Consider the following 25365-nt stretch of genomic DNA (forward strand, 5'->3'; position numbering starts at 1 on the left):
GGAGGAGGAGGAGGAAGAAAACTAGGACGTGGTCTTGCTTGGCTTTCCAGCAGCTGATGTGACCCCACAGAGGCCGGCCGGAAGGTTGTCAGGGCCGCCGCCGACCCCCTGGCCGGACGGGGCGCCTGGGTGCTGCAGGACCTGAAGGTCGGCATGGAGGAAAGGGTTAATGCCAGCCCGGCCCAGCCGACGGGCAGATCCCACGGGAGGCAGTGTGGCCCTGTGAACGGAGCACAGGTCGGGAGTCAACAGGCTCGGGTCTAGGCCGCTTCGGTTAGCGTGACCTCGTGCAGCAACTGGATCTTCCTGGCCCTCGGTTTCCCGCTCTATAAAGGCGCCTCTCAGGGACGCAGTGCGATCGGAGCAACAGAGCCGTATGATGAGAAGCAGCATGGCCCAGTGGCTCGAGCACAGGCTTGGGTGTTGGAGAATGTGGGTTCTAATCCCGGCTCTGCCACGTGTCTGCAATGTGACCTTGGGCAAGCCACCTTACTCCTCTGTGCTCGTTACCTCATCTGTAAAATGGGGGTTAAGAATTTGAGCCCCATGTGAGACGGGGACTGTATCCAACCCGATTCCCTTGTATCTACCCCAGTGCTTAGAACAGTGCTCGGCACATCCTAAGCACTTGACAAATACCATAATTATCATTATTATTGAGGCCCTGTGGGGTGATCAAGGGGTTCTAATGTTTTCAGTTAGTATGGTGGGAGCGACCCGGATTCCCAAAGACCCCCAGGGGTCACGTGGAGGCGTATCAGACGAGGGGCCTAAGTCCTGCTCATCTGAGATGGAGAGGCCACCGCCACCCCCTCCCCTCTACCCCGCCTCCCACCAGAGGCCCACGGAGTAGAAAAAAGAAATCTTTATTTTATATTTTTTTCCCATACTTTTACACAAGGAAAATAAAATGCATATCTATCTCTACTGCAATCCTCGTAGAAGAGACGGCAGCATTCTTCAACAAATGCCCCTGTAAACATGGAGAGCCGGGCATGGGGAGCGGTGGGCACCGAGCCAGGGTGGGGGCCGGTGACCCGGACCGGGCGGAGGGGACCTCCCGGCGCCCTCCCCGGAGCCTTTCCTGGAAGGCGGGGACGGTTGTTAGGTGACCTATTTTTTGGCGGGGGGGAGGAGTAGGACTGGCAAATCCCACTCCACGCTCCACCCACGGTGTCCTGGTTGGGGGGCGGGTGAACGGGGGTGGAGGGTTGTGTGGGGGACGGGCAGGGACGGAGGGATCTACTTCATCGGCCCCCTGGGACATCACTCCGATCCAGGTATCTGCCCTGGCGGCGGCGGGACGGGGCGCTCCCGGGTCTGGAGACGTGGCCCGTCGGAGGGCGCGGTCAAGGGGCACGTCCCGGGGACGTGCCCGTTCTGAGGACGTGGGCCGGAGGTGGTGACCCGTCGGAGGGCACGGCTCGGGGGACGTGGCCTGGCCTGGGGGCTTGTCCCTAGAGATATGGCCGTTCCGAGGGCTTGGACCGGGGGACGTGGCCCGTCCGAGGGCGTGGCCCGCTCTGGGGGCGTGACCCCGGGGAGGTGGCCTTTCCCAGGGCGGGGCCCGGGGTCGCGCCCGGAATGGGGGCGGGGAGGGAGCCTGTCCTCGGGGCAGGCCCGTCCCCGGGGCCGGGGGGCAGGGGGGTCAGCAGCCGGCCAGCAGGCTCCAGCCGAGCGGCAGGATGAGGAGGCGGAGGCCGGGCCCCAGGCGGGCGGCGGAGCCGTTGCCGGGCTGCGGGAGGCGGCAGTGCGGCTTGGTGCGGTTCCTCCGGGAGCAGGCCGGGCGCCTCCGGGGCGGCGCGGGGGCCGAGGCGGGGGCCGTGCGCGGGGGCTCCGGCCGGCCGGGCGGCGTGCCGAAGGGCGAGTCGTTGATCTGCTTGTGCGTGGCGTTGCGGGGCGGCGGGGGCTTGGCCATGTTCTCCTTCTCCTTGGCGGGCCGCGGGGAGGGTCCCGGCCTCGGGCCGAGGGGCGCCGCCGGCCCGGAGGCCTCGTAGAGGAAGGACTTTTCGGTCTCGGGCTGGGGCCGGCAGCACTTGAGCAGCGGGTCGAGGCCGCCGCCGAGCCCCGCGTCGCCCCCGCCTCCCCCTCCGCCGGGGTCGGCGCAGCCGTCCAGCTCGGCCTCGGCCAGACTCTTGAGGTCCCTGCCGGCCAGGTGCGCGGGCCGCCGGCACTCCACCTCCGAGGAGGAGCCGCCGAAGCGGCGCAGCCAGGCCCAGAGCGAGCGGGCCCGGCAGTCGCACACCCAGGGGTTGGCATTGAGGCGCAGGTACTGCAGCGACTGCAGCGGGGCCAGCGCCTCGCCCGCCAGCTCGCTCAGGCTGTTGTTGAACAGGTAGAGGGTCAGCAGGCGGCCCAGGCCGCGGAAGGCCCGGCGGTGCACCTGGGCGATGCGGTTCTCGTGCAGCAGCAGGCGGTCCAGGCCCCGCAGCCCGCGGAAGGCGTGCTCGGGCAGGCTCTGCAGCCGGTTGCCGTGCAGGAAGAGGTAGGCCAGGCCGGCCAGGTCCAGGAAGGCGTCCTCGGGCAGGCGCCGCAGCGCGTTGTCCTGCAGGTAGAGGTAGCGCAGCGAGCCCAGGCCGCGCAACAGGCCCGGCGCCAGCTCCAGCAGCCCGCACCGGTCGGCGCGCAGCGTGCGCAGGCGGCCCAGCCCGCGGAAGGCGGCCGGGTCCAGCGTGCGCAGCTGGCGGTTGTCGCTGATGTCCAGCTCCTCCAGGCGGGCCAGGCCGGCCAGCGCCCCGGGCTCGATGCGGCTGAGGTTGTTGGAGTGCACCCACAGGATGGTGGCGTTGCGGCAGCAGGCGGCGAAGCTGGCGGCGCCCACGGACGAGATGCGGTTCCGGTGCAGGAAGATGCGCTGGCTGTGGGCGGGGATGTCGGCGGGCACGGCCGTCAGGCCCTGCTGCTGGCAGCTGACCGTCACCATGGGCTCGCGGTAGCACACGCAGGCCGGCGGGCAGGACGAGGCGCGAGGCGGGAGGGCCAGGCCCAGGACCAGGATCAGCAGTCGGCTTCCTGGAGGGGGACGGGGAGAGGGGGAGGAGGGGGCCGGGGGGCCTGCTCGTCGGGTGCCGGCGGGGCTGCCTGGGTCCCACCCCCGCCCCGGCCCGAGCCCCGTGCCGGCCGGTTGCCGTCTCGTCGGACGCCGGCTCCCTCCCCCGCGGCCCGGGAGGGAGGGACGGAGAACGGGTGGTCGCTCCCCTCGGACAGACGGGGCAGACCGAGGCCGGGAGAAGTCACGTGGCTTCCCCGAGGTCGTACGGCTGGCGAGCGGCGGAGCCGGGGTGAGGACCCGGGCCCCCCCGACTCCCGGCCCCGGCCTCGTTCCGCCAGGCCGGGCTGCTCCTCTAAGAGACGTGAAGTGGCCGGTCAGGGTCACGCAGCAGACAAGTGGCGGAGCCAGGATGAGAACCCGGGGCCCCCGCTTCCCAAGTCCCGGCCCTTAACACCAGGTCCTGCTGCTTCTCTAGGTGAAGCTGGGCGCAGGGCACGGGGAGGGGTCGGGGAGAAGATGGACGGGGCTGAGGGGAGCCACTCTTGGGCGGAAGACCACCGTGGGGGCCAGAACACCAGCCGGCTGCCTTCCCCTCCTCCCCGCCCGGGCTCAGCCATGCCCTCCACCCACACCCCAAAGCCCAGGCTTCCCCGGCCTTCCGAGTGTGGAGGGACTTAGAAATGGAGAGGGGAGAGTCAAGGGTGTCGGATGGTCCATGCTGGGGGAGAGTCGGGGGTGTGGGATGGTCTGTGCTGGGTCCCTGGAGGAGAGTCAGGGATGAAGGGGGGAGGGTCAGGGATGGATAGGGGAGAGTCAGAGGCCTTGGATGGCCCGTGCTGGGTCACAGCAGAGAGAGTCCCATCGCTGCCCCCCCGGTTCCAAACAGCTCTTCCCAGGTGGTCCCAGCGGCAGTCGGGGGTCAAGGGTCAGAGCGGTTCCCTTGAGGCCCGGCCCCATGGCAGAGGAGCCCTTCCCAGACACCCTGTCTTGCCTTGGGTGAGCAAGAGAGAAGCCCCCAAGCTTCCTCCCTGACTTTTGGAGCCCGATTCGGGGGAGAAGCACAGAACCGGTGGGTCACAGGCCCCCGATCGGGGTCTTGGCTGTCTCGTCTGGTTGGAGCCCAGAGGGGCGGAGGCTGGAATCTGGCCAGACAGCTGTGGGGGACACAGGCCCCGTCACCCTCACGGCTGGAACCTGGAGGTACACTGGCCCTTCTGGGTAACTTTGCTTGCTCCCAGCGCTTGTTCCCGTTTGGAACCTGGGGCCCGGGCCTGGGTCCGGGCCCGGGTAGTATCCACCCGCCTGTCCCTCCCCATCACGGTTGGGACGAATATGTGTCTGCATGGTCCAGCCCCAGAGCAGTTGGCTGGGCCTGCCCACGGTCATACAGCACGTCAGAGGTGGAGTTGGGATGAGCCCAAGGGTCTCCCCCGCTGGACTCCCTCTCCCCGCAGCGGCAGCCACTTCGTGTACAGAACCTGGATCCCGACCAAATCTCAGTCCGCCCCCAGCCCGGGCTCACTCCTCCTTCCTCATGTTCATGTTCACGCTCCCGCTCACGGCCACAGCCTTTCCCGGAAGAGGCGGAGGCTGCAAGTGCTTGGCTGGCGGGTGGCCTTGACCCAGTCGATAGAGCTGGACTCTTAGTCGGCCCCGCAGGGAGACGAGAGTGTCTGTCTTGCTCCATCAGGAGAAGAGTGTGAGCTGGGGCCGGTGGGAGCAGGGGGCGGTTAGTGTCGCAGGGGAGAGCCGACAGGGTTCTTGTCTCCCGCAACGAAGCCGGTCCCCAGAGAGGACCTCCCTCTCGCCTCGCTAGGGGCGGCTACCCGCCCGCACCGCCCCTCACATCCCCCGGCCCTCCCCTTCCACCTGCGGGTCCTGGGGACGGGTCCGGGATGGGCCAGTGCTACCCCGGTCGTGAGGATCCCCAGGTGGGCAGGGAGGGGGCCGGGACAGTGGAGCGTGAGAGCCGGGACAGTGGAGCTGGGGTAGACGGGGTCTGGGCTGGGGCAGTGAAGTCCTGGCAGGCATGGGTGGGGTTTGAGGCACACCCTGGTTTGCTAAGGTGTGCCTGTGCAGAGCCAGCCGGGGGGTGGGGTGGGCAGCCGAGCCCCCCCGTATCCTGGGGGTAGGCTGGGGAGCGGGGTACCATCTACCCAGCATACAAGTCGGCTGACCCTGTGCTGCGACAGAGCAGGGTCCCTCCTTGTCTCTCTAGGCCTCGTGTACTGCGGCCTGGAAATAATGCAACCACAGCCACCGGTGCCACCCAAGGGAGCCCTGCCACCCGCGCGTTAGCCAGGTCTCAGTAAGTAATTGGGTCTGCCCCTCCCCTCCTGCCTTTCCCTTTCCTGTGTCCCCACTCCCCACCCAGGGAAGAGTGGGTGGTGAATCTGGATGGGAGCCCCCCAGTCTGCACCCCCTGACCAGACTGGGCCTCCCTCTGATTGTCTGGGCTGGGCTCCTTTCTGACTGTCAAGGCTGGGCCTCCCTCCGACTGTCCGGGCTGGGGTTGGGAGAAGTGGAAGGGGAAGGGAGTGCTGCAAGAGATCCCCGGTGAAGGTGGGAACGGTCCAGGACTATCTGAATCCCAAATCCCAGCCTCACGCCTGTGCCCCTGACCCCTGGCCCGGAGCCGGAAACTCACAAAGGATCAGAACACGGACCCAGTCAGCAATGCTGTCTCCATCCACTGCCCAGAGCCAATCCTCCATCACCAGCCTCAGACTCCCTTTTGTTGCCCTGGTGTTCGGCTCTCTCTCCCTAGTCCACTTTCCCGCCCATCAACCGGCTCCCATTAATAATGTTGGTATTTGTTAAGCGCTTACTATGTGCAGAGCACTGTTCTAATCGCTGGGGTAGATAAAGGGTAATCAGGTTGTCCCACGTGAGGCTCACAATTAATCCCCATTTTACAGATGAGGTAACTGAGGCACAGAAAATTGAAGTCACTTGCCCACAGTCACACAGCTGACAAGTGGCAGATCCGGGATTCGAACCCATGACCTCTGACTCCCAAGCCCGGGCTCTTTCCACTGAGCCACGCTGCCATTCACCTGTCTGCTCTCTGCCCACTGGCCAGCTCCCTCTCACCTATCCAGTCTCCCATCTACCAGCCAGCTCCCTCTCACTTGTCCATCTCCCTCAGGCCGGCTCCCACTCACCTGCCCACTCTCGTGGCCGGCTCCCTCTCTCTTGTCTGTTCTCCGCCCGACCGGCCTGTCCCCTCTCATCCATCCGCTCTCCCCACCCCTGGCCAGCTCCCTCTCACCTGTCCACTCTCCCCTCCTCGTCCCCCAACTCCCATCCTCCATTTCTCCCCAGCCAGCTTCCACACTGGAACTCCCACCCCCAAATCTTCCAGACCTCAGCACCCCATTCCTTCAAAATCCTCCCGAACAGCCTGGTCCCACCACCCCCAGCCTGGTCATTTCCTTCTGGACCGAGTCTACCTGCCGACCTGCCTGCCCACCTGCCCGTATCTACTGGTCTACCCGGTTTGGTGCTTTATATCTCCTCCGGGCCCTAGCCAGCAGGGGCAGAATTATCAGCCGAGTTCACTGACAGAGGTCACGCCATTACCTTCTTCTACACGTGTCCCAACTCACCCGCACGGTTCTTTGCAACCAAAAGGTATCCAGTACAGCACCCCACCTGCCAAAGGTGCCCAGTATAGTACCCTGCACACCAGTGGTACCCAATACGGTGCCCAGTGCACCGAGGGCACCCGGAATGGCACCCTGTATGCTGAAGGTGCCCGGAACGATGCCCCGCACACCAAAGGTGCCTGTTACGGTTGCCCTCGCTCTTGACTCTCTCATCTCGAAACACCTCTTCTCACCTTTTCCCCTGCCTAAAACTCCTACCCCTTCAGATCCACCGACTCCAATAATGAAAAATGCATTATTGTGCTCCGTACACTGTAGGTGCCCAGGGCAGAGTTCTGCACACAGGTACCTGGCACAGCACTCAGCACATAGTAGACACCCAACACAGCTCTCTACCCCTAAGAGGTGCCCAACACAGTGCTCTGTCCCCAGGAGGCACCCAGCACAGCCCTCTACACCCCGTAGGCACACAGCAGAGACTCTGCCCTCGATGGGGGCCCAGCACAGTGCTGTCCCCACAGCGGGCGCCCAGCACTGCGCCCTGGCCGGCCCTGTACAGTTTGTAGGAGGGCCACAAACGGGCCGCAGCAGATAGAGGAGGAGCAGATAGAGGAGTCCACTGTGCAGCAATGAGAAGCGGAACGACCGTCCGGGAACACAGAGACTCAGCGAGGCTCGGGACCCCGAGAGGGAGAAACGAAGACAGTGGCGGGCACCGCCATGGGCGGCCCAGACAGGTCCGATGCACAGACACCCTGCAACTGCATCCCAGCTGGAGGGGCGGCTGGTTCAGAGTCCTGCTCGGCCACGGCCACGCCCCCGGCCGGTTCGCCCTCGAGGCCCTGCGCTCCGAGCCACCCGGACGACGGCGGGCACGGGGACCTGGGCCTACCGGCCTCCTGGAGAGCCGGAAGAACCAGGAGAAGGCCCTTAGTAGCGATGATGATGATGATTTTTAATGAAAGGCTCGCCGAGGGCCAGGCACGGTGCTAGGCCCCAGGGGAGATAGAAAATTGTCAGATTTTGGCACCATCCCACTCTCAGAGGAATGGAGAGCGAAGATGTTTTCCCCGTTGTGCGGAGGAAATTGAGGCCCAGAGAGGTTAGGTGACCTGCCCACAGAGACGCAGCAGGTCCGGGGCAGAGCTGGGGCTACAACCCCGGTGTTCAGGCTCCCAGCCCGCGGGCTCTCTGCCGGCTCTGCCGATCGCTCCGTGCTTTGCCAAGCGACGGATCGGCCAGGACTCCCGCCCCTCCCCCCATGGCACGGTGGAGGTGCCTTTAAGAGAAGAATCCCTTCATGAATCATTTATTGAACCGAGGCAGCTGCACTTAGTAGCTGGTTTATATTTCCTCTCAATTGGTTGCATGCAAATTGTTTGCCAACAGAAATGTAAAGCTTGGGATGGAGCAGGGGGAAAAATGCTATTTTCAAGCCCCATTTAGACCACATGAAGCATTAATTTTTAGTTGGCTAGAGCTATTTTTTGCTAAATTAGCTATGGATCTTATCTTTGCTGTGCGAGGTCATAAATTGCTGTAGTGTCAGAGCAAATCTGATCAGGACTGGATTATTTCCATCGCTTGGGCCCAGTTGCTTCCATACCCGGCCGGGCAGAGCATGTTGCTGCCCCAGCCCCGCCTCTCGCCGGCTTCGTCTGTCAGGATTCCCGCAGAGTAGCGTACTGGGCCCTCTCCAGCGCTTAGCACAGTGCTCTGCACATGGTAAGCGCTCAATAAATACCATTAATGATGATGGTAAAGGGACTGGGGCCTGAGGGGCTGGGGGAGGACAGGGTCACACTCTGCCTCCGCCCTATGACCAAATAATCCATCCGCATTATTTCCTGGAGGCCCACGGCATTCAGATCACTTGATGAACGCTTGAGAGCGTCTCACCAGATTGTGTCTTCAGGGCGGGGATCTTGTCTGCTCTTTGTCCCCTCCCAAGTGCTCAGTACAGTGCCCTGTACACAGCACTCATTTACTTAATCAGAGACTGTGTCAACCAACCCTTGTATTCTACAAGTGCTCAGTACAGTGCTCTGCACACTGTACCCAATAAACTCTTTGAGGAGCGTGATTATGTCTGCTAACTACTGTCCTCTCTCAAATGCTCAGTACAGCACTCTGCACAGGAGGAGCTCAATAGATATCGTCGAGTGATGGATTGAATGACTGTTCCCCGGGGGGCAGTTTACCGGCCCCGCGCTCCAAGTCCGCTCTCTGGCCGAGGTAAGGGGAGATACAGGTCTGGATGTGCCAACACGGGCCCGTCCAAGCCGCTGACCATCGAACCCTGCGTGGGCAGTGCCGTGGGCCCCGGCAATTCAGGCCATAGGGTCCCCTGCCCCAGCACCCCTGACCAGACCTGTCCCTCTGCATTCCAGATCAGACCAAACCCGCCCCCAGACCAGACCCACTCTTAACCCCCTGTCCCCAGTTGATAACCTCACCTCCTCAGCCTTCTCCCCTCCCTGCTGCCTCCTCCTCTTCTTCTCCCCCTTTCTCTTCCTTTTCTACCTCCTTTTTCCTTTCCCTCTTTCTCTTCCCTCCACCTCCTCTTCCTCCTCTATTCCTTCCTTTTCTTCCTCCACCCCCTCTTTCCCTCCCCTTTTCCCTTCCCTCCTCCACCTTCTCTTTCTTTCTCCCTCCCTCTCCCTCCTCCTCTCCCTGCTCCTTTTCTCTCCCTTGCCCTCCTTCCTCTTCCTCCTCCTTTTCCCCCTTATCACCCTCACACAGGGTCACGGCATACACGATATCCGATGAGGAGGAGGAGGAATCACTGCAAGTATTTTTTTTTCCCCTTTTGGAGGCCGACTCTTTGCAATTAATTAGTTCTGTCTCCTCTAAGCAGCCGCTGACACTTCCCGGGAAGCTGTGAAAGCCGCGGTCTATTTTCGAGGTGCCGCCTTGGAGACGGTTGATTTGGGTGTTTTCTTTTCCGTGCCTCTCCTCGCCGGGGAGGGGGATGCCGGGGGCCGGCTACTCTGCTGGGGCCTGGGTGGGGAGGATTCTTGAGAGGAGGAAGGGGAGCCTGGGGAGGGGGTGAAGGGAAGAGAGGATGGGACACAGCAGGGAACTGACCTCTGGCATCGAGGTTCTTACATCCCCGAGCGGCCGGGGTGGGAGCCGGGCAATCACAGTGGTAGGATTGAGGCTGTTTACTGAGGGACCAGGTCAATCAAACAGTGGAATTTATTGAGTGCTTACCACATGCAGAGCACTGTACTAAACACTTGGGAGAGTATGATACAACGGAGTTGGCTGCCACGCTCCTTGCCCACCACGAGCTGAAAGTGCAACTGGCAGAAGAGAGGTGTTCCCTGCCCGTGAGGATTTTCTGCTTCCACAGGTGATTTTGGAAGGTTCCTGACTCTTCCCCCACCCGACCCATATTCAACCCGACTCAGCCCATATCTTTGACTCTCCGACTCTGGCCCTGAGCCTCCCCCGTGACCCAGCGTGGACTATCTCACACCCCTGACTCTCCCCCAGTGACCCAGCACGGACTATCCCACCCCGGACTCTTCCCTAGTGATTGAGCACGGACCAACCAACACTTGACTCTCCCCCAGTGACCTAGCACAGACCATTCAACACCTCTGACTCCCCTCTCCACCCCTGATCTTCTCCTAGTGACCCAGCACCAACCATCCCACATCCGTAACTGTCCCCTTTCTGTCCCTAACTCTTCCCTAGTGATCTAGCATGGACCATCCTCTCCATCCCTGACTCTCCTCCAGTGAGCCAACACAGATGACCCCACACCCTGACTCTCCCCAGTGGCGCAGCACGCTCCCCATCCCTCAGCTTGGACTCTCCCCTCTCCCCCCACCCCCAGTCTCCCCCAGTGCTCCAGCACGGACCATCCTCGGCCCTGACTCCGCCTTGCCACTCAACAGGATCAGGGTGGCTGGATTGGGTGGTCCCTGGGCCTGACCCAGGGAGGGTCATCGCTGAAGTCCGATGGTCCTTGCTGGCAGCTTTCCCAGTCATTTTCCGGGGAGAAGAGGAGGGAAGGGCAGTGTTTGAAGGCCCAGCGGGGATGGAGGCCTTGCAGCCCCAGAAAATCCCTTTGTATTCAATCCCCATTGGAATGTCACCCATCGTGCAGCGCTACTCGGTAACCCCAGAACACCGAACTTGCTCTCCCCACTGCCCCCTCCCTTCTCCTCTGCCCCACCGGCAGGGGTGCTGCCCCTCTCCTCTCAGCCCTGCCCCACGTCTCCATGGTGACAGGACTGACCGCTGTATCGCTCCCTCTCCAGCCTTCCGGCTCTGGATTATTCTTTTTCTTTCCCATTCGATCTGGTGAAGCCTCTGACTCTCCTAATTGAATTCCAAGCAGGTGCTCCTCGGGACTGTTGGGAAAATCCCCATGTGCGAACACGTCTTGTTCCTAGAGTAGTCCTCCGGGCAGGGTCACCAGGGTCACCAGGGTCAGGGCCACCCCTGCCTGTCTCCCCCAGGCTCTGGGGCCCTCAGGTAGCAGACGGGGGTGGTCCCCACCACCCGCCGTCCCCCAGGATTCTGGGTAGGGCCCTAGGGAAGCGGCCGTCCGGCAGGCAGCAGTGTACCCTTCTGAAAGGGGACGAAGGGACAGGCGTGGTGGACTGCCGTGCCCCTCAAACCTCCCGAGCGCCAAAACCTCATCCCCTCCCAAGTGATATTTCTGCTTTCTGAGGCCCCAGTGCTAAATCCTGGGTGCCTGCTGGGAATCCCTGCTGTATGCCCAGTGCTGGGCCAGGAGCCCACTAAGTGCAGAGCACTGGACTGGGGGCCTTCAATGTGTAGAAAGTTGTGCTGGATGCTTATTGGGAACAGAGCGCGATATTGGGCGTCTCCTCTGTGTGGAACGCTGGACTGGTTGTCAGTTATGTGCAGAATGCTGGACTGAGCACTTGGGAGAATGCAAGAGAAGAATAGACACAATCCTTACCCTCAAGGAGGTTTCAGTTTAATGGGAAAAATGGACGTTGAAATAAATTAGAGGTAGGGGAAGGGACAGAGTTCAAAGGTCTGCACGTGCTCTTCTGATTTTTCGAGGAGGAAATGAGAACGGAAACTTTTCCCTACAGCTTTGCTGACACCTCAACCCTGGGTGTTGTGGCCTGGTGGAAGGAGTCGGGGGCAGGGAGTCGGGAGCTCAGGGATCCCGCCCTAGCTCCGCCCCCTACTTGCTGTATGATCTCGGGTTGGCAACTACCCTCTCTGGGCCTCTAGAGCTTCCTAGCCTGTAAATTGGCGTTGCCTCTGCCATGGTCGCCCGGGAGCGCTGTGATGGCCGCTCTGCAATGTTGGACGGGTTTGCACTCTTGGTTTTCCGGCCGCTGGCCGCCTGGTCTCTGTCCACTACGGGGGTTTGCCCGGGGGCGTGGAAGGCTGGTACCGGGCGGGGCGGGGCAAGCCGGTTCTTTTCATTCGTTCAGTCGTGTTTACTGAGTGCTTTCTGTGGAATAATAACTGTAGCATTTGTTGGACACTTACTATATGCCAGGCACTGTACTAAGCGCTGGGATGGATACAAGCAAATCAGGTTGGATATAGTCCCTGTTCCACATGGGGCTCACAGTCTTAATCTCCATGTTACAGATGTGAGAACTGAGGCGTAGAGGTGAAGTGATTTGCCCAAGATCACACAGAAGACAAGTGGTGGAGCCAGGATTATAACCCAGGTCCTTCTGACACTCAGGCCCGTGCTCTATCCACTAGGCCACACTGCTTCTCTGCTGTGTGCAGAGACTATACTAAGCGTTTGGGAGAGTATAATATAACAGTAAAAGACACATTCCCTGCCCACAATGTTTGCAACAGAGAGAGAAAGACTCACGCTCAGAGCCATTGTAGGGAGATTGGGAGAATGAGAGAGATGGGAGAAATCAGAGGGATGGAGAGATACCTGAAGAGAGGGAGGTTTGGAGAGACTGAAAGAGACTCAGAGGGAACAGAGACAAAGAGAAACAGGAGGAGGTGGAGAGGGTCTCCAAGAGAGCCCAGTGCCAGGCGTGGATGTACACTGCCCTCCTACCCATAAGACCTTCAATCCTCTCCCCCTCCCCCGGGAAGCCCCTCAGACTTCCATTTTGAACTCACCCCGTCCCCATCCCCCAGTCCTCACTGTTGGTTTCCAACCCTTTTTCTATGGTATTTACTAGGTACTTATGATCCAAACACTGTTCTAGGCGTTGGGGTAGAAACAAGCTAATCAGGTTAGACTCAGTCCCCGTCCCACATGGAGCTCACGGTCTTAATCCTGATTTTACAGATGAGGTAACTGAGGCACAGAGAACTGAAGTGATTTGCCCAAGATAACGCAGCAGGCAAGGGGCAGAGCTGGGATGAGAACCCAGGTCTTTCTGACTCCCAGACCTGGTCTCTAACCACGAGGCCATGCTCTTCTCACCAGCATGGCTCAGTGGAAAGAGCCTGGGCTCCGGAGTCATAGGTCATGGGTTCGACACCCAGCTCTGCCACTTGTCAGCTGTGTGACTGTGGGCAAGTCACTTCTCTGGGCCTCAGTTACCTCATCTGTAAAATGGGGATTAACTGTGAGCCTCACTTGGGACGACCTGATTACCCTGCATCTACCCCAGAGCTTAGAACAGTGCTCTGCACATAGTAAGCTCTTAACAAATACTAACATTATTATTATTATTATCCTGGCTGCCTTAGCTTAGTGACTGGGAGACAAGAGATCTGGGTTCTGGCTGCAACCCTGTTCTTGCTCTGCTGAGTGACATGGGACGAAGGGGCCTACCCTCTCTGGGCCTTTGTTCCCCCCCGCTACCCCTGCTCTACTGGGTGACCAAGAAGGTGGGGAGGGGGCTCCGTGCGCCTACAGCAGCTGGAGGCCCCCTCAGGTCCCCCCGGAGCAGCACCCCCGGGTCCCGGCTGTTTGGGCAAGCCCATTTTTGTCCCAGCGCTTTGGACCCCAGCCTCGTTCACCTTGGGATTTTGAGCAGACCACGCCTGGTCATGCAGCCCAGACACGTATTGGGGCACAAGGTGGCTTTCTCACCCTCAGCCGGGACCCGGAACCAGGGGATGGGAGGAGGGGAGAAAATAATGTTGGCATTTGTTAAGCGTTTACTATGTGCAGAGCACTGTTCTAAGCGCTGGGGTAGATATAGGGTAATCAGGTTGTGCCACGTGAGGCTCACAATTAATCCCCATTTTACAGATGAGGTAACTGAGGCCCAGAGAAGTTAAGTGACTTGCCCTCAGTCACACAGCTGACAAGTGGCAGAGCCGGGAGTCCAACGCATGACCTCTGACTCCGAAGCCCAGGCCCTTTCCACTGAGCCATGTACGGGCCTACTGGGCACCTACTGTGTGCAGAGCTCTATGCTTGGTTCTTGGTGTGGCAGAGCTCTGTATAGGTTGCCTACCTTGTGCAGGCTGTTGTAATAGGTGCCCATTTATATAAAGCACTATGCTGGTTGCTTGGCACCTACCTTGTGCAGAGCACTAGGCAGGGCGGTTACCATGTGCATGGCACTGGACTGGGTTCCTGCTGTATACAGAGCTCTGGTCTGTGTTCCTGCTGTATACAGAGCTATGGACTGAGTACCTGCTTTGAACAGAGCACTCCAGGATGCCCAGTCATGCAGGTCCAACCTTCCCCCTCACCCTCAGGAATGGCTTTGCCTGGCAGGGGAGAGCCCAGAACTCAAGTCAGTACAAGCCAGGTGAGCACACGCATGCACGGACACACATAACCCTCCTTCCCACCCCCCAATCTACGGACCTTTTTAATTCATGGACTTCCAGGAATAGTACTAGCAGCAGCGATAATTGAAAGCCCATTTGGTGCAGGGCAGGACACTGTACTAAGCACTTAGGAGTACAGAGTAACAAAAGTGACTCATTCTGTGCTCCAAATGATTTCCTACTCTAGTGGGGAGACAATCAAATAACTATCTGCAACTGAAAATGGCCAAAACAATGAAAAAGCAGGGAGCAGGGTGGCATAGAAGAAGGCAACACTGAAGATGGGATGTCTTTGGCAATGGAGCTGTGGAGACCAGAGAGTCGCTCTGGCTGTGTGGGGAAAAACACAGTCAATCAATGACACGTGGAGACCCTCCCCATTCCACCTGCCTTTGTTTCTCCTTCTATGAAATGGGCAGGGTGGGGCAGTTTCATCTGCTCCTGTTGGTATGTGTGGAATCTCTCCAGATGGTTGATGGGGGGTGGGGCACCTGAAGGCCCTAGTGGAAAGAAGTTGAGTCTGGAAGTCATAATTTGGTATTAAGTGTTTACTGTGTACCAGACACTGTGCTTAGTGCATGGGTATATTGATGAACTGACCACCTCCCGAGTGCTAGACACTGAACTGAGTGCTTGGCAGAACACTTCCTGCCCTCAAGGACTCTTACTGCTCTTATTATTATGAATACATTATTTTATTATTGCTAATTATAGCTAATACATGCTATGATATTTATTACACACTTAATATGTGCTAAACACTGAGGTAGATACAAGATAATCAGGTTGGACACAGATCCTATCTAACATCAGGCTCCCAGTCTAAGAAAGAGGGAGAGCACATATTTTATCCCCATTTTACAGATGGGAAAACTCAGGCCCAGAGAGGTTAAGTGATTTTCCCAGGGTCATTCAATCAGTGGTATTGATTGAGTGCTTACTGTGTGTGGAGCACTGTACTAAATGCTTGGAAAAGTACAATGCAACAGAATTGATAGACACATTCCCTTCCCACTACACCCAGCAGGCCCAGCAGTTCCAGCCCCCCACCAGGCCTGTAGGCCCTTTTCATTCCACCCTGAACCCTTATTTAGCTTTCCAGGGGTCATCCCGAGGCCTCTGCCAGGACCACAGTCCACCTGGGTTTTCCGGAGCACCTTGGGAGCTGTAGACTGACATGAAGGGCAGGGAACATGACTGCTAATTCTGTTGTGTGGTCCTCTCCCAAGTGCTTAGTACAGTGCTCTGCAAACAGTAAACACTCCATAAATATGATTGATTGATTGATTAATTGAATCCCACAATGGGCAGGAATGTTTTGGGACTCTGCCATGAGGTCACCCAATCCACTGTAGGTACTAAATGCCACCTGGAGACCCTCCCCATTCTGTCTGCCTCTGATTCTCCATCTATGAAATGGGCCAGGTGGGGCAGAGACATCTGCCCCTGTTGCTATGTAAGGAATCTCTCCAGGTGGTTGTTGGTGGGCGGACAGATGGGGGGCGGAGCACCTGAAGGCCCTAGTGGAAAGACGTTGAGTGTGAAAGTCGTAATTTGGTATTTGCTAAGTGTTTACTATGTACCAGACACTGTGCTTAGCACGGGATTAGATTCAGGAAAACCAGGTCAGACACAGGCCCTGTCCTACACTGGCCTCGTAATGTAAATCAATTGAAATATCAATAGTATTTATTGAGTGCTAACTGTAATCCAAGCACTGAACTAGTGCTCTAGGAGAATCCAGTAATCTAAAGACCCAGATTTCCCTCCTAGCTGGGACGCTGGCCTTTGCTGGCCATACCTGGCAGCGGCTAGTCCCTCGGCCTGCTGCGTGGGGTTGGGCCAGGCCCAGGATTGCTCCGGGCCAGGGGCCCGGTGAGGGTAGGGAGGCGGGAGGGGGAAGCACCGGGAGAGCAGCCGGGTCTCGGATGAGGGGACCCAAATGGTAGTGAATGACCTGCCGGGCCATGAGAGAGTGGGGAACAAACTGTTTTAGGGGAGGTGCCCTTCCATCCCCACTCCCTCCCCAAGCACTCCCGGTACAGCAGCCAGAAAGGCCAGGCCAGAGACGCTTGGGGCCTAGAAGTCACTCCCTGAGGGTGCCCTCAGGTCCCCACCCTGTGCTCCCTTCCCTCTCGCAGAGACTGGGCTGGATGATGACCAGCGATGAAGACTCGGGAAGATGACCAGGCCCAACGACCAGGTATGAAGACCAGAGACTGGCTCCACCCAGTCTCAGGTTCCGGGGCTGGAGCCCAAGCCGCTTTAACCAGAGTGGCTGAGGGGAAACCCTTCAAATAGCTACCACCACATCTTCTCTATTCCCCGGCCCCTGCTCCCTCCTCCCCGTTCCCCTCCTCCTCCTCCTCTCCCCATTTCCTGCTTCCCTTCCCCATTCCACTCCTTCTCTCCTCCCCCCCTTTTCCTGCTTCCCTTCTCCCTTCCCTCTGCTCCTCTTCTTCTTCTTCCTACCCCTCCTCCCACTGCCTGCCCCCATCATCCCCCTACTTCTGTCTCCCCCCCCCCCCCCCCACCGGCCGCCCCCATCCCCACTGCCCGTTAGCTGCGAACCGGGCCCAAAGCCAAGCCGCCACAATCAGGCCCAGCGGCGACGGTGCGGGGGACGATGCGGGGGACGGCGCGGGTATTTGGGGAGCAGGACGGAAGGGGCCGGGGCTCCTTTGGGGGACGGCAGGCTGCACGGAGGAGGAGAAGGGGGGGGAGGGTCAGCCCGAGGCCCCTGCCTCCCTCCCTCTGCTCCCGTCCTCTCCTACAGCCCCCCGGCCTGGCGGCGGGCGATAGGCTTTTTATTCCGCGATTGAAGGGGTCTGGAGCTGCAGTGGGAGGGATCGGGGAGAGAGCGGTTACCGGAGACCAAGGTCACGGCCCCCTGCAGCCGGTGCAGCCGGGCGCCGCGCAGGTTAGAGTCGTTGAGAGGGAGGTGAATCCCCCTCCCACCACCATTTAGGCCGTGCAATTAATGGGGGGGGCGGGAATGATTCCCCGGGCAGCCCACCCTCGCACCTCGAGGGGTCACGGGGACATTCCAAAGCTTAGTACGGTGCTCTGCCCATAGTAAGCGCTCAATAAATACTATTGAAAGAATGAACTGGGAGCGGGGGAAGGGAGGGACGGAGGGATGGTCTCCGTGCCGGTAATTCGCAGGGAGGTCCGGGTTGCGGGCTGGGGGGCGTCCGGGCTCCCCGGGGGAGCGAGTCCGAATAATTGGCTTCGGGTTGCGAAACGGGCCGGGGAAGGCGCCCCCTAGAGGTTAAAGGCAAAAGGAGCAGTTGGTGACCCCCTCCCCCCCCGCCACACCGTCTTAATCGATCGCGTGTTCAATAATACTTAAGAACAATTATTAAGAATAATAATAATTATGGTACTTGTTAAGCGGTTACTTTGTGCCCAGCACTATTCTAAGCACTGGAGTAGATACAAGGTAGGCAGGTTGGACACAGTCCCTGTCCCACATAGGGCTCTCAGTCATCCTCTCCATTTCATAGATGAGGTAACTGAGACCCAAAGAAGTGGACTGACTTGTCCAAAGTCACACAAGAGATATATGGTGGAGTCAGAATTAGAACCCATGGCTTTCTGACTCCCAGGCCCTTGCTCTATCCCCTAAACCACTCTGCTTCTCCAACTTAATTTTTCTGACATCTCGGCTTGTGGTGGTTTCTCTGTCCGCTTCCCTGTTAGAGCAGAAGTCCTTGTGGGCAGGGAAAGTGTCTTGGCTTCTGTTGATCTTCCCCAGTGTTCAGTACAGTGCCAGGCTCACAGTAGACAGCACTAAGTACAGTGTCCCGCCAACAGCAGACAGCGCTCAGTACAATCCCCAGACTACAGTGGGTGGGACTCGGTACAGCCTCAGATCTCAGCAGACAGCCCTCGGTACAGCCTCTGGACTCTAGCGGGCAGCCCTCGGTACAGTGCCTAACCCCGTCCAGGCAACGCTCAGTACAGCCTCCTGGCCTCCAGTGGGACAGCCTTCAGCATAGTCCCCTGGCCCTCGACAGGCAGCAGTCAGTACAGGTCCTTGCTGCTATTTCTAATTTAACACCTCCGGTTCCTCCCAGTGATCTTTCACAGTTTGGATTATTTGAGCGTTCCTATTATCACTCTTGCAGAACACCACTGGCCTGATTTGACCAAGAAGAGTAAAAAAAAAAAAGGGGGGGATTTGAAGGCTCAGGGCTCCGGCTAAGAGCTCTCTCTGCCCACATGCTCTTCCCTCCTCCTGGGCCCAGAGCTCCTAAGAAATCCTTTTATGGACTCCTCTTCCCTGGCAAGTTGCCGGAGGCCGGCAGCTCCCGCCTCCCTGCACGCTGGCCTGCGCTGTGCCCGGGACGGGGGCGGCTGCCGGATAAAGCCTCCCTTCGGCCGCTCTCTGGGCACCCCGGGTCTCCGGGCAGCTCTCCCATGGCCGTGGGCCTGCTTCTGAGCAGCCACAACCCCCAGGGAAGTTGCCCACCTCACCTCCCGGCTGGACTGTACTCTCCAGGCCCTCAACCCTCACAACCTCAACAGGGTCTCAATTCACCCCGACCCTCTGGAACTCAGCTCCCTCTGACCCACACATCTCAGCTCTTCCTGACCCCCAGAACTCAGCTGCCCCAGACCACCAAGATTCAGCTCCCCCGACACTCTGGAGCTCAGTTCCCTCTGCCTCCTGGGGCTCAGCTTCTCTTGACCCTCTGGACTGCAGCTCTCTCCTGGGGCTCAGTCCCCCCCACCACCCCCCGGACCTCAGCTTCCCCTGACTTGAGGGCTTTCAAGAGGGAGAGGGATTTGGGAGTAAGCAGAAGGGGGACTGGGAGGAGAGGTTGTCCACCCTGCCCGCCTCCAGTCCTGCACTGGGCAATGGGGCTTCTTTCTCTGTCCAGTCGGATAAAGCAGGGGCAAAATCGTTGTCAGTGCCCAGGTGCTCATCTGCCCACTGCCAGCCTGGGCTCGGTCTCGCTTGTTCACCAGTCAGCAGGTGTCCTCAGGTCCGCTGTCTCCTCTGCCCCATCAGCAGGGAGCAGAGTCCCCCCACAAGGGAGTTAAGAGCCACCCTAAAGCCTGCCACACCTTCCAAGAGGAAGAGAACACGAGCCTCCCCACTGCTAGTCTACCCCGCCACCGTCCAGCTTGGGACTCCAACTCTTGACAGGGACAGCAGAACAAGAGAAAAAAAATGCTGGTCTCCCTCCTTGACCCTCACTGTCAAGGTCAGGGACAGTCTATCCCCCACCCCTGACTCTCCCCTCTCCATCCCTGACTGTCCCCCAGTGACCCAGCACAGACCACCCCACACCCTTGACTCTCCCCTCTCCATCCTGGACTCTCCCCAGTTAGCCTGTATGGACCATCCCCCAACCCTGGCTCTCCCCTCTCCATCCTTGACTCTCCCTCTGTGTCCCAGCACAGACCATCCAAACACCCCTGCCTCTCCCCTCTCCCTTCTCCCCTCTCCATCCTTCTCTGGTATTTTGCCCCCCCGCCACTGTGGAAGGATCCATGGCCTGGACCGGGGAGGGGTTCCACCCTATTCCGGAGAGGGAACGAAGGAAGGAAATTCTTGAAATGGCAGTGTTCCTAACCTCCTCCTGGTAGACTGACAATGATTCCCCCCAGCTTCCCCTCGGCCACCCTCAGCTCTGGGGGATTTGGCTATTTATTTGTTATCGGTTGATTTATCTGCCTAGTTTGTTCTTTAATCTACTCTGTTGATCTTTTACCTCTGAGTTTTCCATCGATTTCTGTCCACTTGTCTCCCCACTGCCCTGGGAGTTCCTCGAGAGCAGAGCCTGGGCTTCCTACTTCGTCTGCATTTTCCCCAGGTGACCAGTAGAGCAGACCCCCAGTACATTGCTCCGCACATAGTAGACACCCAGTACAGTGCACTGCACCCAGCAGGCACCCAGTGCAAGACTCTGCACCCACCCGGCCCCCGTTCAAAGTGCAACACCCTGCCTCTGCCCAGAATAGCACTCTTCACAGAATAGCCTCCAGTACAACATTCTGCATTCAGTGGACACGCCACCCCCTCCATCAAAGCAATCAATCAATCACATTTATTGTGCACAGCACAGAGCACTCGCGAGAGTTCGATATAACAGAGTCTGCAGACACATTCCCTGCTCACAGGGAGCTTAAGGTCTAGACGAAGAGACAGACATGAATGTATATTAGTAATTGATCATATGTAATTTAAAATTTTGTTCAAATATACCTGAGTTCTGCGGGTTTGAGGGTGAGGTGAATAGCAAATGCCTAAAGGTCACAGATTCAAGTGCATAGACAATGCAGAAGAGAGAGGGAGCAGGGGAAAAGAGGGCTTGACTGGGGAAGGCTTTGAATAATAATGATGATAATGATGGTATTTGTTAAGCGCTTACTATGTGCCAAGCACTGCTCAAAGTGCTGGGGCAGATACAAGGTAATCAGATTGTCCCACATGGGGCTGACAGTCTTCATCCCCATTTTGCAGATGAGGTAACTGAGGCTCAGAGAAGTTAAGTGACTTGCCCGAAGTTACACAGCTGATAAGTGAAGGAGCCAAGATTAGAACCCACGACCTCTGACTCCCAAGCCCGTGCCCTTTCCACTAAGGCACGCTGCTTCTCTATAATTATGGTGTGCCAGGTTCTTTACTAAGTGCTGGGGTGGATACAAGGTAATCGGGTTGTCTTACAGTCTTAATCCTCATTTTACAGATGAGGTGACTTGAGTCACAGAGAAGTGAAGCGACCTGTCCAAGGTCACACGGCAGACAAGTGGCAGAGCGGGGATTAGAACCCAAGACCTTCTGACTCCCAGACCCAGTTTGGACCAGTGGGGCTCAGCAGGCAATTCCGTCATTTCCCCGGCATCGGACGTCTTCCCCTTGAAGTGGGCCGGGAACTTGAGCCCGGGGTGGGCTGCATGGCGGACCCCTTGTGTGCTGGATCATCTTCCCTGCTGGTATAGCACTGGGCAGAGGGGGCAGGCACCCCCCCACATATGTCGCTCCAATATTGCCCCGGCTGGTCATGCCCCAGGTCTGGAGGCCCCAGGAAGCCCCGCAGTGGGGTTATATATACTGACCCCCTCCCAAACCACCCCTCGTTCTTCCCACGCCCACCTCCTGGGGGTTCCGGGTCATGTAGGCAGCACCTACAAACCCCTATGGACATCTCCTTATTGCTCTGCTCTTCCCCTACCTCTAACTTACTTCATTGGCTGTCTCCCCCACAAGCCCCTTGGGTCAAAGGGGGCATGCCTACCAACTCTGTTGGACTCTCCCAAGTGCTAGTGTTTTGCTCAGCGTTAGCGCTAATAGATCCTAATAAATCCAGCTTTCGATTGATTTAGTCTCTAGACTGTAAGCTCATTGTGGTCAGGGAACATGTCTGCCAACTCGCCTGTCTACCAGCTCTGTTGGACTCTCAAGTGCTTATTACAGTGCTCTGCACACAGTAAGTGCTCAGTCGACCTCACTGATTGATGAACACAAGCTGATCGCATCAGACACAGCCCCCCGCGCTCTCCTCTCTCCCACCTCCGACTCCTCACTCCCACTTCTGCCCTGGCCCAGAAAGGCAGACCAGTGGATTTATGAAAATCATCAGAGGCCCCCAGGGGAGAGAGGGGAGTCTTGGAGGTGTGTGACAGTCAGTCAGTCAATCATATTTATTGAGCGTTTACTGTGTGCGGAGCACTGTACCAAACTCTTGGGCGAGTACAATAGAAAACTATTCCAGACACATTCTCTGTCCACAGTTAGCTTACAGTCTAGATGTTACCAGAAGCAGTGTGGCTGAGTGGTAAGAGCATGGGCTTGGGAGTCAGAGGTCGTGAGTTCTAATCCCAGCTCTGCCACTTGTTAGCTGTGTGACTTTGGGCAAGTCACTTAACTTCTCTGTGCCTCAGTTACCTCATCTGTAAAATGGAGATTGACTGTGAGCCCCACAGTCGGGGCAACCTGATTACCTTGTATCCCCCCACCCCGCAGAGCTTAGAGCAGTGCTTGGTGCATGGTAAGGGTTTAACAAATACCATCATTATTATTATTATTTTTACCAAGGGGTTGGCCTGCTCAGGCCACTCTATGAAAGCCAGAAGACTGTTGTTCAATCAGAGTTGGACACCTTCTTCCCTAAAGCTGAAGGCAAACTCCGACCCCCAGGCAGTAGAACAAGCTTCCAGCCCTGCAGCTTCCTGCAAAGACCCCAGAATGGCCCACAGCTCCTCAATTATTCGGTGCTGGGACGCTGTGCTGTGCATGACGTGAATGAAGAGTAAACAATAGTTTAGTGATCCTCAGTGGAACATCATAAGATTTTTTTCCAGAGGCTTTGGAACAGATCCCAATTTGTAACATGAAAGTCTAGGAGGGAAATGTACCCCACAATGCAGCCATAAAAGATCCAGCCATATTTCCAAGGGTCTTAATGCCTCGGTATCTGGAGGGAAGCTTGCTTTACATGCCTTCTTCTGCACCTGTGTATTTGTGCATACACATGTAGGTGTGGGAGGGGAATTGTGCTGTCTCATTCAGTCCAAAAACTCGTCAGCTGGAACTCACCTGGGCTCCTTTGACCAAGCCAAAGGCCACGCCCCCCCCCCCCCCCCCCCCCGACCTTCTCCCTGCCACTGGCTTGGGGTTTTGAGAGGCAGTGGAGACACCGGTCAGCCTGGGCCTCTGTGGGGGCCACTCCCACGTCTGTCGGGTCATTTTTTCTGCCACTTTACCGAAGGAGAATGCAGAGCCTTCTCTGTAACCCCATGACACGGTCGAGGAGTGAAGCTGGAGGGGACCGGGCCCCTGGGAGAGGAAGCCCTAGAAACCCAGACTGGCCCCTGGCCCCCAAAGGGCTACAGGAGGTGGGTCAACACAGTCGGGAGGAGTCAGGATGACCGCGTACCCGGCTTTGCCGGAGCGGTCTCGGATTTCGGACCCAAGTCCCAGTCATCCAGTGCTATTTGCTGAGCGCTTATTGTATGAGGAGCAATGGGCTGAGCCCTCGGCATGAAGCCAGACTCCAAACGGGGCTTCCCCATCCCGCAGTTGCTTGTGGCCTTGTCCTGGCTGGAGCATGCTCAGTCGGTGCTGAGGTGTTCCACAGCATTCTAGAACTCGTAGTCTGGGCCTGGGAGATGGTCCCCTGACCTGGGCAGACCCTGCTCTTGACCCAGTGATGCTCTTGATGATGTCATCCATAGGTGGAGACAGTGATGTGGGGAACAGTGAGATTGCCAGATTAGGAAATAGCATGGTCTACTGGAAAGAGCACAGGCCTGCGACTCAGAGGACCTGGGTTCTAATTCAGATCCACCACTTACCTTCATTCCTTCCTTCATTCATTCAGTTGTATTTATGGAACACTTACTGTGTGTAGAGTACTGTACTAAGCACTTGGGAGATCAGACATGTTCCCTGCCCACAACAAGCTTACAGTCTAGAGGTGGGGAGATAGGCATCCATGCAAGTAAATAAATGACAGATATGTACATAAGTGCTGAGGGGCTGGGAGAGGGGAGGAACAAAGGGAGCAAGTCAGGGCAAGGCAGAAGGGAGTGGGAGAAGAGGAATGGGGTCGCTTAGTCTGGGAAGGCCTCTTGGAGGAGATGTGCCTTCAATAAGGCTTTGAAGCGGGGGAGAATCACTGTCTGTCGGATTTGAGGAGGGAGAGCGTTTCAGGCCAGAGGCTTGACGTGGGCTAGGGGTCGGCGGCGAGATAGGCGAGATCGAGGTGCAGTGAGAAGATTAGCATTAAACGAGCGAAGTGTGCAGGCTGGGCTGCGAAAGGATAGTGAGGTGCCTTGTGAAGGATAAAGGTGGTGGACCGTTTTGAAGACAATGGTGAGGAGTTTGTGTTTGATGAGGAGATGGATGGGCAAGCACTGGGGTCTTTTGAGGAGCGGGCTGATATGTCCTGAACGTTTTTGTAGAAAAATGATCCAGGCAGCCAAGTGAAGTATGGACTGGAGTAGGGAGAGACAGGAGACTAGGAGGTCAGCAAGGAGGCTGATGCAATAATCCTGGAAGGATAGGATGAGCGATTGTATTGTATTAACTTGGTAGCAGTTTGGATGGAACCGTTGTGTGACCTTGGGAAAATAAACATCTCTGCCTCAGTTCCCTCATCCGCAAAATGGGGATTCAATATCTTATTCGCCCTCCTTCTTAGACTGTGAGCTGCTTGTGGGATTTGATTATTCTGTATCCGCCTACGCTCCACCTCCAAGCCCTGCCCATCCCCATCACAGCCACTGCCCCACCTCCACATCCTGCCCACTCCTACCACGGCTGCCCACAACCTGAACTCCATGCCCTGCCTACCTCAACCACGGCTGCCGACACCTAAACACCATGCCCTGCCCACCCCAGCCACAGTCGCCCACACACCACCTCCATGCCCTGCCCACCCCGATTCCAACCACCCGTGGCTCACCTACTCACCCTGCCCACCCCAACCCTGCCTGCCCACGCCCCACCTCGATACCCTGCCCACTCCAGTCACGGCTGCCTACAGCCCACCTCCATGCCCTGCTCACCCCAACCACGGCCACGCACAACCCACCTCCGTGCCCAGCCCACCCCAGCCACACGTGGCCCCACTCCAACCTCACAACCTGCCCACAACAGCCACAGCTGCCCACACTGCACATCATGTCCACCCCAGACACAATTGACCATGTCTCACCTCCACCCTCTGACCACCCCCAGGCCCTGCAGATGGACACATTGTGAGCGGTCTGACAAGGCTAAGTGTCCAGGGGTGGGCTTGGCCTCAGGAAACTCTGCTCCAAGGGTCTCAGCCAAGCCTGCTCTGTCCAAGCATCCCCACCCCCAAATGGGCCTGGACTCCCACCTCCGCAAAATCCAGTGAGGAGGTAGGAATGTTCTCTCCATTGCTTGGATGGGGAAACTGAGGCAGACCTCTGTGGTATTTAAAGCCCTGCCTTGGCTACGCAGTATACGCAGAGTGTGATATTAGCATGGGAGCCCCTTGTTGGCGGGTAATGGATATCTTGTCTGTTGACTACACAAATGCTCAGGGCACTGCATTGAACTCAGGTGCT

At 58.0% G+C, this 25365-nt stretch overlaps 1 protein-coding gene across 1 annotated transcript in view; it reads right to left on the reverse strand.

Moving 5' to 3' along the window:
• Positions 1-850: 850 nt before the first annotated feature.
• Positions 851-25365, reverse strand: part of RTN4R (reticulon 4 receptor) — a 29554-nt gene continuing 5039 nt past the window's right edge. The window contains exon 2 of the mRNA XM_029049169.1: positions 851-3012. Coding sequence (XP_028905002.1) covers positions 1649-3012 — 1364 coding nt within the window. The 3' untranslated portion in view covers positions 851-1648. The remainder of the gene's footprint in view (positions 3013-25365) is intronic.

This window comes from Ornithorhynchus anatinus, chromosome 21 (genome assembly GCF_004115215.2).
Source record: "Ornithorhynchus anatinus isolate Pmale09 chromosome 21, mOrnAna1.pri.v4, whole genome shotgun sequence".
Classification (NCBI taxonomy): domain Eukaryota; kingdom Metazoa; phylum Chordata; class Mammalia; order Monotremata; family Ornithorhynchidae; genus Ornithorhynchus; species Ornithorhynchus anatinus.